The sequence below is a fragment of the Anolis carolinensis genome, unplaced genomic scaffold, assembly GCF_035594765.1.
Source record: "Anolis carolinensis isolate JA03-04 unplaced genomic scaffold, rAnoCar3.1.pri scaffold_7, whole genome shotgun sequence".
Taxonomy (NCBI): Eukaryota; Metazoa; Chordata; class Lepidosauria; order Squamata; family Dactyloidae; genus Anolis; species Anolis carolinensis.
Genome location: NW_026943818.1, coordinates 31,378,158 through 31,396,698, shown reverse-complemented (window position 1 = coordinate 31,396,698; position 18,541 = coordinate 31,378,158). Strand labels below are relative to the sequence as shown.

At 42.6% G+C, this 18,541-nt stretch overlaps 3 protein-coding genes and 1 long non-coding RNA gene across 5 annotated transcripts in view; 3 read left to right on the top strand and 1 right to left on the bottom strand.

Annotated features, from left to right (window-relative positions):
- tnfaip8l1 (TNF alpha induced protein 8 like 1) overlaps positions 1–5,648 on the bottom strand; it is a 6,270-nt gene extending 622 nt beyond the window's left edge. The window contains exons 1-3 of one of the 2 annotated variants that reach the window (XM_062959615.1): positions 5,275–5,648; positions 3,751–3,935; positions 1–1,956 (exon numbers count right to left, since the gene is read on the bottom strand). The exon at positions 1–1,956 is cut by the window's left edge and continues 622 nt beyond it. In XM_062959615.1, the coding sequence (XP_062815685.1) occupies positions 1,391–1,951 (561 nt within the window). In that variant the 5' untranslated portion in view covers positions 1,952–1,956; positions 3,751–3,935; positions 5,275–5,648 and the 3' untranslated portion in view covers positions 1–1,390. Of the gene's footprint in view, positions 1,957–3,750; positions 3,973–5,274 lie in introns of those variants that run through there. The other variant, XM_062959616.1, reaches the window with a different exon arrangement.
- LOC134293098 (uncharacterized) lies at positions 1,947–6,402 on the top strand. The gene is made up of 2 exons (XR_010000134.1): positions 1,947–2,708; positions 3,007–6,402. It is a non-coding gene; the product is annotated as an uncharacterized LOC134293098 (long non-coding RNA).
- A 4,387-nt stretch (positions 6,403–10,789) lies between these two features.
- smim44 (small integral membrane protein 44) lies at positions 10,790–13,189 on the top strand. Its single transcript, XM_062959838.1, has 2 exons — positions 10,790–11,364; positions 12,885–13,189. Exons 1-2 carry the CDS (start codon positions 11,112–11,114, stop codon positions 13,025–13,027), a joined length of 396 nt encoding a protein of 131 aa, XP_062815908.1. The 5' UTR covers positions 10,790–11,111; the 3' UTR covers positions 13,028–13,189.
- A 1,586-nt stretch (positions 13,190–14,775) lies between these two features.
- LOC134293153 (uncharacterized) lies at positions 14,776–18,487 on the top strand. The gene is made up of 4 exons (XM_062959837.1): positions 14,776–15,617; positions 17,050–17,179; positions 17,265–17,309; positions 18,238–18,487. The coding sequence occupies exons 1-4, from the start codon at positions 15,281–15,283 to the stop codon at positions 18,353–18,355; spliced, it is 630 nt and encodes a 209-aa protein (XP_062815907.1). The 5' UTR covers positions 14,776–15,280; the 3' UTR covers positions 18,356–18,487.
- The last annotated feature ends 54 nt before the right edge of the window (positions 18,488–18,541 follow it).

The window sequence follows — 18,541 nt, the reverse complement described above, 5'->3', positions numbered from 1 at the left end:
AAAGAATGCTCCTCAAGTCAATGGAGAAGTTTGGAGAAGATGCTCCTCAATAGTCGGTGGAGAAGTTCAGAAGATGTTCCTCAATGGTTGATGGAGAAGTTTGGAGAAGATGCTCCTCAATAGTCAGTGGAGAAGTTCAAAGAATGCTCCTCAAGTCAATGGAGAAGTTCGGAGAAGATGCCCCTCAATAGTCAATGGAGAAGTTTGGAGAAGATGCTCCTCAATAGTCACTGGTGAAGTTCAAAGAATTCTCATGTCATTGGAGAAGTTCAGAAGATGCTCCTCAAGTCAATGGAGAAGTTGGAAGAAGATGCTCCTCAATAGTCAGAAGAAGATGCTCTTCAATAGTCAGTGGAGAAGTTCAGAAGATGCTCCTCAACAATGGACGGAGAAGTTCAGAGAAGTTGCTCCTCAATAGTCGATGGAAAAGTTCAGAAGATGCTCCTCAACAATGGACGGAGAAGTTCAGAGATGTTCCTCAATAATTGACGGAGATGTTCAGAAGAAGATGCTCCTCAATAGTCGGAGAAGTTCAGAGATGTTACTTGATGGACTTGTTCAGAGAAGATGCTCCTCAACAATGGATGGAGAAGTTCAGAGAAGTTGCTCCTCAATAGTCGATGGAGAAGTTCAGAAGATGCTCCTCAACAATGGATGGAGAAGTTCAGAGAAGTTGCTCCTCGGTAGTTGGTGGAGAAGTTCAGAAGATGCTCCTCAACAATGGATGGAGAAGTTCAGAAGATGCTCCTCAACAATGGATGGAGAAGTTCAGAGAAGTTGCTCCTCGGTAGTTGGTGGAGAAGTTCAGAAGATGCTCCTCAACAATGGATGGAGAAGTTCAGAGAAGTTGCTCCTCGGTAGTTGGTGGAGAAGTTCAGAAGATGCTCCTCAACAATGGATGGAGAAGTTCAGAGAAGTTGCTCCTCAATAGTCGATGGAGAAGTTCAGAAGATGCTCCTCAACAATGGATGGAGAAGTTCAGAGAAGTTGCTCCTCGGTAGTTGGTGGAGAAGTTCAGAAGATGCTCCTCAACAGTCGATGGAGAAGTTCAGAGAAGTTGCTCCTCAATAGTCGATGGAGAAGTTCAGAAGATGCTCCTCAACAATGGATGGAGAAGTTCAGAGAAGTTGCTCCCGGTAGTTGGTGGAGAAGTTCAGAAGATGCTCCTCAACAATCGATGGAGAAGTTCAGAGACGTTGCTCCTCAATAGTCGATGGAGAAGTTCAGAAGATGCTCCTCAACAATCAATGGAGAAGTTCAGAGAAGTTGCTCCTCAACAATCAGTGGAGAAGTTCAGAGAAGATCCTCCTCAATAGTCAATGGAGAGGTTTGAGGAAGATGGTCCTCAAGAGTTGGTGGAGATGTTTGGAGAAGATTGTCCTCCAGAGTCTCAGATGTTTCCTTCGTCCAGCATCTGGTTGAGCCCGGCGCAGATCCTGGGGAGGTGCGTGCGATACGGCTCGGCCGGCCCGTAGAGCGCCGAGAGGAACTCGTAGTCGGAGAAGTGGTTGAAGACGTGGTTGATGCGGGCGTGGGACTTGGCGGTCAAGTGGGTGTTGACGGCCTGGTGGAGCAGCTCCCGGCACTCGTTGAGCATGGCGGAGAGGACCCGCCGGTCGAAGGTGAAGTCCACCTGGTGGAAGCTGACGGCCGTCATGGCCAGGGCGTGGACCTTCTTGCGGAAGCGCTCCAGGAGGGACAGCTCCTCGGGGCCAAACTGCCCGCTGCGGTGGAGGAGGCCCAGCTTCACGATGACCTTGACCAGGTTCTTGGTGATCTTCTGGGCCTCCTTGCGGTTGCGGGTGAACTCCTTGGTGACCCGGTAGAGCTCGTCCAGGATCTCGCTGCTGGTGTCGTCGATGAAGAGGCTGGCCGTGGTCTTGGAGGCCATCTTGCTCAGGACCTTCTTCTGCGCTTGGAGGGCCAGGTTCTTGGTGCTGAAGGTGTCCATCCCGCCTGCGGAGAGAAGACAGGAGGACTTCGTCATCACCAACGACAACCATCAACACCATCACCACCCCATTGCCACATCAACAGCATCACCATCAGACCATGGTTATCATCTTCTCACCACCACGTCACCACCATCATCCCATGATCAAGATGGTGGCCGTTTCTAAGTATCTGGAGATACATCATAGAGGTGCTCCGGAGACTAGAAATCCCACTATTCGTGCTTAGGAGAAGAGAACAACAGAAGAACCTCTTGACCATCAAAGGTGGAATAGATGGTCTCAGAAGGCGGTGGAATCTCCTTTGAAGGCCTTCAACCCATGATTGGGAGGCCACGTTTCATGGTGTTTCTGAGGTCGAACGAGGCCTTCTTTGGAGGCCTTCAACCCAAGGTTAGGAGGCCTTCAACCCCAGGTAAGGAGGCCACATTTTATGGTGTTCCTGAGGTCGAACGAGGCCTTCTTTGGAGGCCTTCAACCCAAGATTAGGAGGCCACATTTTATGGTGTTTCTGAGGTCGAACGAGGCCTTCTTTGGAGGCCTTCAACCCCAGGTAAGGAGGCCACGTTTTATGGTTTCTGAGGTCGAACGAGGACTTCTTTGGAGGCCTTCAACCCCAGGTAAGGAGGCCACGTTTTATGGTGTTTCTGAGGTCGAACGAGGCCTTCTTTGGAGGCCTTCAACCCCAGGTAAGGAGGCCACGTTTTATGGTTTCTGAGGTCGAACGAGGACTTCTTTGGAGGCCTTCAACCCCAGGTAAGGAGGCCACGTTTTATGGTGTTTCTGAGGTCGAACGAGGCCTTCTTTGGAGGCCTTCAACCCCAGGTAAGGAGGCCACGTTTTATGGTGTTTCTGAGGTCGAACGAGGCCTTCTTTCGAGACCTTCAACTCAAGGTTAGGAGGCCACGTTTTATGGTGTTTCTGAGGTCGAACGAGGCCTTCTTTCGAGACCTTCAACTCAAGGTTAGGAGGCCTTCAACCCAAGATTAGGAGGCCACGTTTTATGGTGTTTCTGAGGTCGAACGAGGCCTTCTTTGGAGGCCTTCAACCCAAGATTAGGAGGCCTTCAACCCAAGTTAAGGAGGCCACGTTTTATGGAGTTTCTGAGGTCGAACGAGGCCTTCTTTGGAGACCTTCAACTCAAGGTTAGGAGGCCTTCAACCCAAGATTAGGAGGCCACGTTTTATGGTGTTTCTGAGGTCAAACGAGGCCTTCTTTGCAGGCCTTCAACCCAAGGTTAGGAGGCCTTCAACCCAAGATTAGGAGGCCACGTTTTATGGTGTTTCCGAGGTCGAACGAGGCCTTCTTTGGAGGCCTTCAACCCAAGGTTAGGAGGCCACGTTTTATGGTGTTTTTGAGGTCGAACGAGGCCTTCTTTGGAGGCCTTCAACCCAAGGTTAGGAGGCCACGTTTTATGGGATCCCTTCAGACACTGAATTCTCATAAGGATCAGTCCAGATCATCCAAGATTCCTATCAACATCTTTTGAAGACCCTAGGAGTGGGGAGGACTCAGTAACCGAAAACCACGTCTCTCTTTTGTCCGTCTGTTTGTAACCATAGACACACAAACGGATCGAATGTTTCGTGGAGCCGTTCCAAGACAACGGTCTGAATAAATAATTTATCGGAGGGGAAATTGAGAGAGAGAGGCAGATGGGCAGCGGGAGGAAAGTCAATACAGAAGAAGGGTTTTCCACGCGGACCTGGCATGATGGGAGTTGTAGTTCGCCCACAACCTTATGCATATGGGACGGGTATAGAAAGAGTGAACCGGATTTCCGAAGGGAGCGACTCACCTTTCGGTCGGTAAACAAAGACGAAAGCACGCTGGTCGTGTTTGCGTTTGGATTACGAGCGGCTGCTCCTTTCCGGAAATTTCACGAAGAGGCTCCGGCTCGATCTTCGCCGCATGGCATTGGCTCTCCCTTCAGGGCGATGGGAGTTGTAGTCCGAGCCGATGGCTTCAGGAAAGCATCTTGACCTGTGCAACACAATATATATATATATCGGCTTGTTTGTTTACATCAGCTAGATTGGCAGAAGCTGGGGCTCATCGACCTTTTGGTCAGCAAGTTTGTAAGCTCAGCGGTTTAATCCACCGCACCACCCAGGGCTCATAATAATAATAATAATAATAACAACAACAACTATATATATATATAAAAGAGTAATGGCGTCACGGCAGCGGACAAAACAACAAAAGTAAACACCCCACAACCTCGAAAATTGACACCACAACCCCTCATCCATGCCTCTTGGTTGATACAACAAAAAGAAAAGAAAAATGAAGTCCTAATTAGAAGGAGAGGAATAATTGTTTTTATCAAATTGCTGCCAGTTAGAAGGCTAAGCTCCGCCCACTTGGCCTCCTAGCAACTCACTCAGCCCAGGGGACCCTTTACCTTAACTACCACCAATTCCTCAATACTTTATTTCCCATACCACCATACTTCGCCACAGCTTTTATTTATATATATATATGTGTGTGTGTGTGTGTGTGTGTGTGTGTGTGTGTATATATATATATGTACGTTTGTAGGACTGAGTAAACAACAAAACCAGTGAACCCAATCACACCAAATTTGCCCACAAAAGACATAGTCATCCCTTCTATGTCTTTCAATCAAAAAAACCTAGAAAATAAAAGTCAAAATTAGAGGGACGAGGAAGAGCCGTTTTCGACCCTGGTTGTTGGTCAGAAGGGTCTCGTTATGTTAATAATAATAATAGTAGTAATAATCTGGCACAAGCCAGTCAGGGTGGTCCCAGTGGTGATCGGCTTGCCGGGTTTCCGACAGACCGCACACAACGTCTCGAGGATGCCCTGCCGTAGATGGTGGGTGAAACGTCAGGAGAGAGTGCTACCGGGAGGTGGACCTAACCGCCCGGAAAACAACCCTGGTTGTTGGTCAGAAGGGTCTCGTTATGTTAATAATAATAATATAATAGTAATAATCTGGCACAAGGCAGTCAGGGTGGTCCCAGTGGTGATGGGCTTGCCGGGTTTCCGACAGACAGACCGCACACAACGTCTCGAGGATGCCCTGCCGTAGATGGTGGGCGAAACGTCAGGAGAGAGTGCTACCGGGAGGTGGACCTAACCGGCCCGGAAAACTCGCCACAAGCCAGAGATTCGTGAAATCTCCCCCGACAACACATAACATCCCGGTTTTTTGAATATAAACAAGGGCGGAAAATTCAGCCTGTCTCGGAAACGAGAGAGCAGAAAAAAATTCAGCGCGGAATTTGCCGAGCTCGGCACATTTTTTTCCTCCCCTGCTGACCACACGTCTGTGCAATTTTTTCCCCTCTTTCCTTACCTGCATGTTGTGTATCCTTGCAGAAAATATATTATATATATATATCGATTGCAAGAGAATTTTGTATTTATTTTCTTGCGAAATGCAAAATTCGGGGATTCCTCCTCGCAGAACGAGAAATTGTTATCGGCTTACAACAGCGGCTTCTCGGGCATTTCTTAGTTTGCTTTTTTTTCTCGAATCTCTCCCGGGATCCAAGGTTGAAACTTGACTCTTCCGAAAAAAAACGAGAGAGAGAGAGAGATAAAGTTTCAAATTCAGGGAACTCGAGGAAGGGTGGGAGAGTGACAGCCGGAGCTGCCAATCATGGCACAAGGCCTCGTATGAAGCGGCCAATCGGAAGGAGAGTAGCGACAAAAGGAGGCGGGGTTTAGGGACGGAAATCAAAGATACAGAATGGGGGACGATGCCTGGCTCGACAGCAGTGTGTGCGAAAAAGACTGAACATCAGGAAGAACTTCCTCACTGTGAGAAGGGCTGTTCACCAGTGGAACTCTCTCCCCGGGGCCGTGGTGGAGGCTCCTTCTTTGGAGGCTTTTAAGCAGAGGCTGGATGGCCATCTGTCGGGGGTGCTTTGAATGCGATTTCCTGCTTCTTGGCAGAATGGGGTTGGACTGGATGGCCCATGTGGTCTCTTCCAACTCTACTATTCTATGATTCTAGGTATATGTGTGTGTGTTTAGGTTACTCAGTTGTTAGACTGATACGCCAGAGTTGCCTCTTTTGAACCGTTAGGGGGAGAAAGGTAACGCCAGTGCACAAAAACACACACACACACACATATGTATGTATAGGTATATGTGTGTGTGTTTAGGTTACTCGGTTGTTAGACTGATACGCCAGAGTTGCCTCTTTTGAACCGTTAGGGGAAGAAAGGTAATGCCAGTGCACAAAAAAACCAAACACACATAGGTGTATGTGTATATATATGTGTGAGAGTTCTTTGTGCAAGGCACTTAGGTTACTCGGTTGTTAGACTGATATGCCAGAGTTGCCTCTTTTGAACCGTTAGGGGGAGAAAGATAATGCCAGTGCACAAAAAAACCACACACACACACGTATATATGTATATGTTTTGGTGACGGTAGCCATTGAAAACAAAAACAATTTTATTTTATTTTTTTTTTTGGGAAAATAAATATTTCGTGAAAGGCACTTGGGTTGCTCGGTTGTTAGACTGATACGCCAGAGTTGCCTCTTTTGAACCGTTAGGGGGAGAAAGGTAACGCCAGTGCACAAAAAAACACACACACACACATATGTATGTATAGGTATATGTGTGTGTGTTTAGGTTACTCGGTTGTTAGACTGATACTCCAGGTTGCCTCTTTTGAACCGTTAGGGGGAGAAAGATAATGCCAGTGCACAAAAAAAAAAAAACCACAAACGTATACGTGTATATGTTTTGGTGACGGTAGCCACTGAAAACAATTTTTGCGGAAAATAAATATTTCGTGAAAGGCACTTGGGTTGCTCGGTTGTTAGACTGATACGCCAGAGTTGCCTCTTTTGAACCGTTAGGGGGAGAAAGGTAACGCCAGTGCACAAAAACACACACACACACACATATGTATGTATAGGTATATGTGTGTGTGTTTAGGTTACTCGGTTGTTAGACTGATACGCCAGAGTTGCCTCTTTTGAACCGTTAGGGGAAGAAAGGTAATGCCAGTGCACAAAAAAACCAAACACACATAGGTGTATGTGTATATATATGTGTGAGAGTTCTTTGTGCAAGGCACTTAGGTTACTCGGTTGTTAGACTGATACGCCAGAGTTGCCTCTTTTGAACCGTTAGGGGGAGAAAGATAGTGCCAGTGCCCCAAAAAAAAACAAAAAATAAAAACAAACACACACACGCATGTATTATAAACACAATATATATAATTATATTATGAATGTAATATATATTATATTATCATAATATATATAATATATAATGTTATGAATATATTAATATAACATAATAATGTATTATTAATACTATACTAACATAGCAGAAATATAGTTTTAATATGTATGTGTGTGTGTGTGTGTTCTTTGTGCAAGGCACTTAGGTTGCTCGGTTGTTAGACTGATACGCCAGAGTTGCCTCTTTTGAACCGTTAGGGGGAGAAAGATAGTGCCAGTGCCCCAAAAAAAAACAAAAAATAAAAACAAACACACACACGCATGTATTATAAACACAATATATATAATTATATTATGAATGTAATATATATTATATTATCATAATATATATAATATATAATGTTATGAATATATTAATATAACATAATAATGTATTATTAATACTATACTAACATAGCAGAAATATAGTTTTAATATGTATGTGTGTGTGTGTGTGTTCTTTGTGCAAGGCACTTAGGTTGCTCGGTTGTTAGACTGATACGCCAGAGTTGCCTCTTTTGAACCGCTAGGGGGAGAAAGATAGTGCCAGTGCACACAAAAAAACCAAACACACATAGGTGTATATGTATGTATATATGTGTGTGTGAGTTCTTGGTGCAAGGCACTTAGGTTGCTCGGTTGTTAGACTGATACGCCAGATTTGCCTCTTTTGAACCGTTAGGGGGAGAAAGATAATGCCAGTGCACAAAAAAAAAAAACCACAAACGTATACGTGTATATGTTTTGGTGACGGTAGCCATTGAAAACAATTTTTGCGGAAAATGAATATTTCGTGAAAGGCACTTGGGTTGCTCGGTTGTTAGACTGATACGCCAGAGTTGCCTCTTTTGAACCGTTAGGGGGAGAAAGATAATGCCAGTGCACAAAAAAAAACACAAACTTATACATGATAGTATATCTGTGCGCGAGTTCTTTGTGCAAGGCACTTAGGTTGCTCGGTTGTTAGACTGATACGCCAGAGTTGCCTCTTTTGAACCGTTAGGGGGAGAAAGGTAATGCCAGTGCACAAAAAAAAAACCAAACACACATAGGTGTATATGTATATATATGTGTGTGAGTTCTTTGTGCAAGGCACTTAGGTTGGTCGGTTGTTAGACTGATACGCCAGAGTTGCCTCTTTTGAACCGTCAGGGGGAGAAAGGTAATGCCAGTGCACAAAAAAACCAAACACACACACGTATATGTGTATATGCTTTAGTGACGGTGGCCATTAAAAACAAAAACAATTTTTTTTTTTGCGGAAAATAAATATTTCGTGAAAGGCACTTGGGTTGCTCGGTTGTCAGACTGATACGCCAGAGTTGCCTCTTTTGAACCGCTAGGGGGAGAAAGATAGTGCCAGTGCACACAAAAAAACCAAACACACATAGGTGTATATGTATGTATATATGTGTGTGTGAGTTCTTTGTTCAAGGCACTTAGGTTACTCGGTTGTTAGACTGATACGCCAGAGTTGCCTCTTTTGAACCGTTAGCGGGAGAAAGATAATGTCAGTGCACACAAAAAAACACACACACACACACGTATATATGTATATGTTTTGGTGACGGTAACCATTGAAAACAAAAACAATTTTTTTTTTTTTTGAAAATAAATATTTCGTGAAAGGCACTTGGGTTGCTCGGTTGTTAGACTGATACGCCAGAGTTGCCTCTTTTGAACCGTTAGGGGGAGAAAGATAATGCCAGTGCACAAAAAAAAAACACAAACTTATACATGACAGTATATCTGTGCGTGAGTTCTTTGTGCAAGGCACTTAGGTTGCTCGGTTGTTAGACTGATACGCCAGAGTTGCCTCTTTTGAACCGTTAGGGGGAGAAAGATAATGCCAGTGCACAAAAAAAAAACACAAACTTATACATGACAGTATATCTGTGTGTGAGTTCTTGGTGCAAGGCACTTGGGTTGCTCGGTTGTTAGACTGATACGCCAGAGCTGCCTCTTTTGAACCGTTAGCGGGAGAAAGGTAATGCCAGTGCACAAAAAAAAAACCCACAAATGTATACGTGTATATGTTTTGGTGACGGTAGCCATTGAAAACAATTTTTTCGGAAAATAAATATTTCGTGAAAGGCACTTGGGTTGCTCGGTTATTAGACTGATACGCCAGAGTTGCCTCTTTTGAACCGTTAGGGGGAGAAAGGTAATGTCAGTGCACACATAAAAAAAAAACACAAACTTGTACATGACAGTATATCTGTGCGTGAGTTCTTGGTGCAAGGCACTTAGGTTGCTCGGTTGTTAGACTGATACGCCAGAGTTGCCTCTTTTGAACCGTATGGGGAGAAAGATAATACCAATGCACAAAAAACACACATGTATATGTGCATATCTATATGTGTATATGTGTGTGTGTGTGTGTGTGTGTGTGTGTATATATATATATATATATCTCCTGTTCCGGGCAACGGCCAGCGGTATCTCGAAAGCTTTCTGTTGCGTATGATTTTATTTTTTTTTATGGAGCTTTTTCGGCCGCTCGTTCTTCCGGGAGGAGATTATGGACAAAAGCTGTTTTATTTTTCTTAAGCTGGGGAAGAAGAAATAAAAATAGTCATTTCCCAATCCTCTCTCGTTCTGTTCGTCCCATTTTCCAAACTAAAACGAGCCAACAAATGCTAGTTGTTTATTATTATTATTATTATTACCACTTACATTATTATTATTGTGACCCCTTATTGCAATCCAATTCTTGTTTATCATCATCATCATTATTATGATTATTATTATGATTATGATTATTATACAAACAAGCAATAAGTGGTAATGATTGCAATAAGGGGTCATAATAATGATGATAATAATAATAATAATAATAATAATAATAATATAAACAAGCATTGGATTGAAAAAGGGGTCTTATTATTATTATTATGACCACTGATTACAATCAAGTGCTTGTTCTTCTTCTTATTATTATTATTATTATTATGATACCTTGTTGTAATCAAATCTTTGTTTATATTATTATTTTTATTATTATTATTATAACCCCTTATTGCAATCCAATGCTTGTTAATAATAATAATAATAATAATAATAATAATAATAATAATAATAATATAAACAAGCATTGGATTGAAAAAGGGGTCTTATTATTATTATTATGACCACTGATTACAATCAAGTGCTTGTTCTTCTTCTTATTATTATTATTATTATTATGATACCTTGTTGTAATCAAATCTTTGTTTATATTATTATTTTTATTATTATTATTATAACCCCTTATTGCAATCCAATGCTTGTTAATAATAATAATAATAATAATAATAATAATAATAATAATAATAATAACGTAAACAAGCATTGGATTGCAATAAGTGGTATTATTATTATTATTATTATTATTATTATTATGCCTTATTACAATCCAATGCTTGTTTATATTATTTTATTATTATTATTATATAAGCAAGCATTTGATTGCAATAAGGGGCCACTTATTGCAGCCAAATGCTTGTTTATATTATTATTATTATTATTATTATTATTATTATTATTATTATTATTATTATTATGACCCCTTAATGCAATCAAATGCTTGTTTATATTATTATTATTATTATTGTTATTATTACCATATTATTATTATGACCTATTATTATTATTATGACCCCTTATTGCAATTGAATACTTGTTTATATTATATTATATTTTTATTATTTTATTATGACGCAGCCAACAAGATAGATATGCTGGATTTCATATCACAAAATTATTGTTATTATTATACACCGAATACACAAAAGAGAGGATTTGCAAGGAAGCCAAATCCCGTGCGGACGTGGCTCTGGCTCTGCTCCCGGTCTTGTTTTTAATTCCCGTCCGTCAGCGACATCTGGGATCACTTTGGCCGGAAAAGCTTGTTTTTGCGCTCAATCCTCTTAAGTGCGTTTTTGCATCCCTGCTTCGCTTCCAAACCCATGGATAGATCCGCGCCCGCCCAGCCCTGGGTCCGTGCTCCAGCATCCACGACTGCCATGGAGACCCCCAGGGGAGAGCAGTCAGGGGAGAGTGCTGCCGCCGCCGCCTTTGCGGAGTACCGCCCCCCGTCCCTGGACGACATCCGTGTCCCGCGCTACGCCGTGTACGTGTGCATGGCGGTGCTGATCGTGCTGGGCGTGGCCTACGCCATCGTGGGACACCTCATCGACGACCTGGCCCACGACCTGGCCGGTGAGCAAGTCAATCCGGGAGGGCACCTGCAGGGGGGGAGAAAGACCCCTTGACTCTTAGAAGCAAGCGGGGAGGTCGCAATGAGCAAGCTTGCGTGGCAGCGGGTGGCCTGAATGCTGCAAAGTCAAGCAGTGAGGGTATCGAGTCCATCAGGGATGGCATCAAGTTGATCAGCGAGGGTGTCAAGTCAATCAGTCAGGGTATTGAGACAGGGTATTGAGTCAATCAGTGAGGCACTCAGGTTGATCAGTAAGAGGTATCAAGTCAATCAGTGAGGTTGTCAAGTCAATCTGAGCATGTCAAGTCAATCGGTGAGGATCTGAGGTCGATCAGTGAGAGTTTCAAGTCAATCTGAGAGTGTCAAGTCAATCAGAGAGGGTATCAAGTCAATCAATGAGAGTGTCAAATCAATTAGGGTGTCAAGTCAATCAGTGAGGGTATTGAGTCAATCGGTGAGTGTCAAATCAGAGTGTCAAGTCAATCAGTAAGGGTGTCATCAATCACTGGGGTGTCAAGTCAATCAGTGAGGGTATCAAGTCAATCTGAGTGTCAAATCAATTAGTAGGGTGTCAAGTCAATCAGTGAGGGTATCAAGTCGATCAGTGAGAGTTTCAAGTCAATCTGAGAGTGTCAAGTCAATCAGAGAGGGTATCAAGTCAATCAATGAGAGTGTCAAATCAATTAGGGTGTCAAGTCAATCAGTGAGGGTATTGAGTCAATCGGTGAGTGTCAAATCAGAGTGTCAAGTCAATCAGTAAGGGTGTCATCAATCACTGGGGTGTCAAGTCAATCAGTGAGGGTATCAAGTCAATCAGTGAGTGTCAAATCAATTAGTAGGGTGTCAAGTCAATCAGTGAGGGTATCAAGTCGATCAGTGAGAGTTTCAAGTCAATCTGACAGTGTTGAGTCAATCAGTGAGGGTGTCAAGTCGATCAGTGGGGTGTCAAGTTGATCAGTGAGTGTCAAGTCAATCAGTGAGGGTATCAAGTTGATCAGTGAGAGTTTCAAGTCAATCTAACAATGTTGAGTCAATCAGTGAGGGTGTCAAGTCAATCAGTGGGGTGAAGTTGATCAGTGAGTGTCAAGTCAATCAGTGAGGGTTTCAAGTCAATTAGTGAGGGTGTCAATTCAATCAGTGGGGATGTCAAATCAATCAGTGAAGGTCTCAGGTCAATCCGTGAGGGTGTCAAGTCAATCGGCAAGGGTTTCTACATAGAAGCAGTTGTGGATATTGTAAATACTAGCATTGAGTAGCCTTGAAGCTGCAAAGACAATCAGTGAGGGTATGTGCATAGAGATAGTGACGCAAGTAAAATGCATATGTATATATATATATATGAAATAATATCCAGGATGGGAAAAAGAAAGTTTGTCCATGTGAAGCAAGTTGCATATAGCATTGAGTAGACATGACATCTGCAAAGTCAATCAGTGAGGGTATCGGCATAGAAGAAGTGCTTTTTAATGATTGTGATGATGATGATGATGATGATGATGATGATGGGATTTCCTTTCCCCAGACTGGGCTTTCGGCCCCAAAGTGGACGAGAAGAAGCCCCCGGAAGAGGACGGGGATCGGGACGGATCGGGATCCGCCGGGATCCACTTGGATTGGCACGGGGAGGATCTCCTCTTGACGGCGGAGGAGAGCCCAGGCGGCTGACTTCCCTGCCTCTTGCCCGGATTCCCCGGCTCCGGGTGCGGAAACTGAAGACGAAAAAATACGGGTCATTTTTGTCGTCTGTCTATGCAAATACCCTCTCTGATTGACTTTGCAGTTGAAAGGCTACTCAATACAATTTAAGTTTGCTCATTGCAACATCCACACTTGCTTCAAACCCTGAACATCATTCGACGGGGGGAGATATATATATATATATATATATATATATATATATATATATATATATATTCCACTTCGTTTCACTACTTCCATGCAAATACCCTCTCTGATTGACTTTGCAGTTGAAAGGCTACTCAATACAATTTAAGTTTGCTCATTGCAACATCCACACTTGCTTCAAACCCTGAACATCATTCGACGGGGGGAGATATATATATATATATATATATATATATATATATATATATATATTCCACTTCGTTTCACTACTTCCATGCAAATACCCTCTCTGATTGACTTTGCAAACACTTCCAGGCTACTCGATGCTAATCAAGCTTACTAATGGCTTCAAACAGATAATAGTTCATTTTTCTCCCACCCTGGACATCATTCCATAGGAATATAAACACTCCATTTGTTTCACTACGTCTATACAAATACCCTCTCTGATTGACTTTGCAAACACTTCAAGGCTACTCAATGCTATTCAAGCTTACTAATTATGTAAATGCCCTCCCTGATTGACTTTGCAAACACTTCAAGGCTACTCAGTGCTAATCAAGCTTACTAATGGCTTCAAACAGATAATAGTTCATTTTTCTCCCACCCGGGACATTATTCCACAGGGATTTAAACACTCCATTTGTTTCACGACTTCTATGCAAATACCCTCTCTGATTGACTTTGGAAACTTTTATAGCTTCTTAACGCTAATCAAGCTTACTAATGGCTTCAAACAGATTATAGTCCTTCTTTCTTCCACCCTGGACATTATTCCACAGGGATATATATATATATATATATATATATATATATATATATATATATATATTCCACTTCGTTTCACTACTTCTATGCAAATACCCTCTCTGATTGACTTTGGAAACATTTTATGGCTACTCAATGCTAATCAAGCTTACTAATGGCTTCAAACAGAGAATAATTCTCTCACCCTGGACATTATTCCACAAGGAGATAGATAGATAGATAGATAGATAGATAGATAGATAGATAGATAGATAGATACACACACACAACTTTGTTTTACTACTTCCATGCAAATACCCTCTCTAATTGACTTTGCAAACATTTTATGGCTACTCAATGCTAATCAAGCTTACTAATGGCTTCAAACAAAGTTCATTTTTCTCCCACCTGGGACATTATTCCACAAGGATATATATATATATTTATATATTCCACTTTGTTTTACTCCTTCCATGCAAATACCCTCACTAATTGACTTTGCAAACACTTCAAGGCTACTCAATGCTAATCAACCTTACTAATGGCTTCAAACAGATAATAGTTCATTTTTCTCCCAACCTGGACATAATTCCATAGGAATGTAAACACTCCATTTGTTTCACTACCTCTATACAAATACCCTCTCTGATTGACTTTGCAGTTGCAAAGCTACCCAATACCATTTAAGTTTGCTCATTGCAACTTCCACACTTGCTTCAAACCCTGGACATCATTCCGCAGGGAGATATATATATATATATATATATATATATATATATATATATATTCCACTTTGTTTCATTACCTCTATGCAAATACCCTCACTGATTGACTTTGCAAACACTTCAAGCTACTCAATGCTATTCAAGCTTACTAATTATGTAAATGCCCTCCCTGATTGACTTTGCAAACACTTCAAGGCTACTCAATGCTAATCAAGCTTACTAATGGCTTCAAACAGACAAGAGTTCTTTCTCCCAACCTGGACATAATTCCATAGGAATATATACAGTCCACTTGCTTCGCTACCTCTATGTAAATGCCCTCCCTGATTGACTTTGCAAACACTTCATGGCTACTCGATGCTATTCAAGCTTGCTCATTGCAAGATCCACACTTGCTTCGAACCCTGGACATTACACTGGGATATATATATATATTCCACTTTGTTTTACTACTTCTATGCAAATACCCTCTCTGATTGACTTTGGAAACATTTTATAGCTTCTCAATGCTAATCAAGCTTACTAATGGCTTCTAACAGATTATAGTTCTCTGGACATAATTCCATAGGAATATAAACACTCCATTTGTTTCACTACTTCTATGCAAATACCCTCTCTGATTGACTTTGCACCTTCAATGCTATTCAAGCAAGATTATATTCCGCTTTGCAAGACGGGAACGGACTTTGACGCCGGGAACAAAAGGCGGAACGGCTCGATATCGGGCTCGGCGAAGAAACCAGATCGGCAGGATTTTATCGGCTGCCCTTTGAGTCCGGGTCCAGAGTCGACCACGGCAACCACGTTTCAAGAGAAACGGATCTCCGGTTGTCGCTCAAAGGAAAACAGCGGAGCAGAGAAACACACCATGGAGTCGGCTATGAACGCATTTCTGCTTGCGGGGATCCTACTTTTTGTTCCCGGATCGTACGGTCAAGGTATGGAAACTAATTTCAATGTGAGTCAATGGTGTGATGCAGCAGCGAAAAAGGCCAAGGCGATTCCAATTGTATGGGTTGCTGTGAGAGTTTTTTTTTCCGGGCTGTAATAATAATAATAATAATAATAATATCATAATATCATAATAAATCATAATATAATAATAACTAGCTGTGCCCGGCCCCGCGTTGCTGTGGCGAAGTCTGGTGTTCTGGGAAATAAAGTCTTGAGGAATTGGTGGGAGTTAAGGTCAAGGGTCAAGGTTTTCCCCTGAAATTAAGTCCAGTCGTGTCCGACTGCACAATGAAGTGGATTCTATGGCAGTGTGGACTCAAGATAATCCAGTGCAAAGCAGATAATCTAAGATTCTAAATGGGTTATATAGCTGTGTGGAAGGGCCTTCAGTCTACACTGCCATATAATCCAGTGAAAATCAGATAATCTGTGGAAGAAGTCTAAGTGAGGCCTAAATCTGCCTGTCCCCTAACTGAACCCTGGCTGTCCCTTGGCTGAGTTGATTGCTAGGAGACCCAAGTGGGCAGAGATTAGCCCTCTAAACTGGCAGCAATTGGATAAAAACAATTATTGCTCTCCCTCTAATTAGGACTTTATTTTTCTTTTCTTTTTGTTGTATCAACCCGGAGGCGTGGATGATGGGTTGTGTTGTCAAATTTTGAGGTTGGGGGGCCTGTACTTTTGTTGTTTTGTGAATTGCCGTGATGCCATCACTCTTTTATATATATAGATATATATCCCTGTGGAATGATGTCCAGGGTGAGAGAGAAAAACCCTCACTGATTGACTTGATACCCTTTTTGATTGACATGATGCTCTCTCTGATTGACTCGATACCCTCTCCGATTGACTTGATGCTCTCTCTGATTGGCTTGACGCCCTCTCTGATTGACTCAATGCCTCACTAATTGACTTGATGCCCTCTCTGATTGACTCGATACCCTCTCCGATTGACTTGATGCCCTCTCTGATTGGCTTGACGCCCTCTCCGATTGACTCGATGCCCTCTCTGATTGGCTTGACGCCCTCTCTGATTGACTCAATGCCTCACTAATTGACTTGACGCCCTCTCTGATTGACTCGATACCCTCTCCGATTGACTTAATGCCCTTTCTGATTGGCTTGACGCCCTCTCTGATTGACTCAATGCCTCACTAATTGACTTGACGCCCTCTCTGATTGACTCGATACCCTCTCCGATTGACTTGATGCCCTCTCTGATTGGCTTGACGCCCTCTCCGATTGACTTGATGCCCTCTCTGATTGGCTTGACGCCCTCTCCGATTGACTCGATGCCCTCTCTGATTGGCGTGACGCCCTCTCCGATTGACTTGATGCCCTCTCTGATTGGCTTGACGCCCTCTCCAATTGACTTGATGCCCTCTCTGATTGACTTTGTGGCTGTTCCTTTCGCAGAGGTGACGGGGACCACGGAGGGCTCGAGCTACCTGCAGCCGTGGCTGGTGGGCCTGGCGGCCGTGGTGGTCTTCCTGGGGGTCATCTTCGTGGCCTCGCTCGTCAACCGGATCTTCTTTGCCAACAAGACGTGAGTGGAGCGCCCGCGGATACGGGGGACAAAACCCCGCGCGGATACGGAGACCCCGACCTAAACGTTTCGGTTTCCTTTTCAGGAAGGACGATCAAGAAACGGGAGCCGAGACAGACGTCGAACTCAGGTAGGGACACTCCACTTGCTTCCTCTATGTGGATACCCTCTCTGATTGACTTGATGATATAAAATAATAATATATTTTATTATATATGATTGACCTGATACCCTCTCTGATTGACTTGATAATATAAAATAATAATATATTTTATTATCTATGATTGACCTGATACCCTCTCTGATTGACTCGATACTCTCCCTGATTGACTTGATAATTTATAATAATAATATCTTATTATATGATTGACTCGATACCCTCTCTGATTGACCCGATATCCTCTCTGATTGACTTGATAATATAAAATAATAATATATCTTATTATATATGATTGACTCGACACCCTCTCTGATTGTCTTGATAATATAAAATAATAATATATTTTATTATATATGATTGACCTGATACCCTCTCTGATTGACTTGCCACTCTCACTGATTGACCTGATACTCTCCCTGATCGACTTGATACCCTCTCATATTGACTTGATACCATCTCTGATTGACTTGAAACCCTCACCGATTGAATCAATACCCTCTCTGATTGACTTGATAATATAAAATAATAATAATTTTATTATGTATGATTGACCTGATACCCTCTCTGATTGACTTGCCACTCTCACTGATTGACCTGATACTCTCCCTGATCGACTTGATACCCTCTCATATTGACTTGATACCATCTCTGATTGACTCGAAACCCTCACTGATTGAATCAATACCCTCTCTGATTGACTTGATAATATAAAATAATAATAATTTTATTCTGTATGATTGACCTGATACCCTCACTGATTGAATCGATATCCTCTCCGATTGACTTTACACCTTCGTGGCCACTCAATGCGATTCGAGCTTGCAATGGCCACAGATGCAGGCGAAACGTCAGGAAAGAATGCTACTGGGTCTTGATTTGTTTATTTTCCTCCCCACAGGCCCACGAGCCGCACTGTCTACGACAACCTGGCGGTGGAAGTGGCCGAAGATGGCCACCCGTCCTCCTCGTCCGCGGCCGAGGCCAAAGTGACCGATGGGAAGCAGACCGCCATGTGAGTCCGGACGAAGAAAAGCCAGACGGATCCTTGGATCTCACAATGATTTTTTTGCATGTGTTTGCAAGGACACAAAAAATAAATCAGAGACAGATTTCGGGGTCGTCAATAAAAGGACGCTGATCATTAAAAAGTTTGCTTTTGTTTACATAGATATATATACACATACATACACATGCGTACAATA

Excerpts from the sequence above, each read along its gene's own strand:
- smim44 (XM_062959838.1), top strand. The coding sequence starts at position 11,112 with ATGGATAGATCCGCGCCCGCCCAGCCCTGGGTCCGTGCTCCAGCATCC. Across the intron at positions 11,365-12,884 it reads CCTGGCCCACGACCTGGCCG|ACTGGGCTTTCGGCCCCAAA; the intron begins GTGAGCAAGTCA and ends TCCTTTCCCCAG.
- LOC134293153 (XM_062959837.1), top strand. The coding sequence starts at position 15,281 with ATGCAAATACCCTCTCTGATTGACTTTGCACCTTCAATGCTATTCAAG. Across the intron at positions 17,180-17,264 it reads ATCTTCTTTGCCAACAAGAC|GAAGGACGATCAAGAAACGG; the intron begins GTGAGTGGAGCG and ends TTTCCTTTTCAG. Across the intron at positions 17,310-18,237 it reads GAGACAGACGTCGAACTCAG|GCCCACGAGCCGCACTGTCT; the intron begins GTAGGGACACTC and ends TCCTCCCCACAG.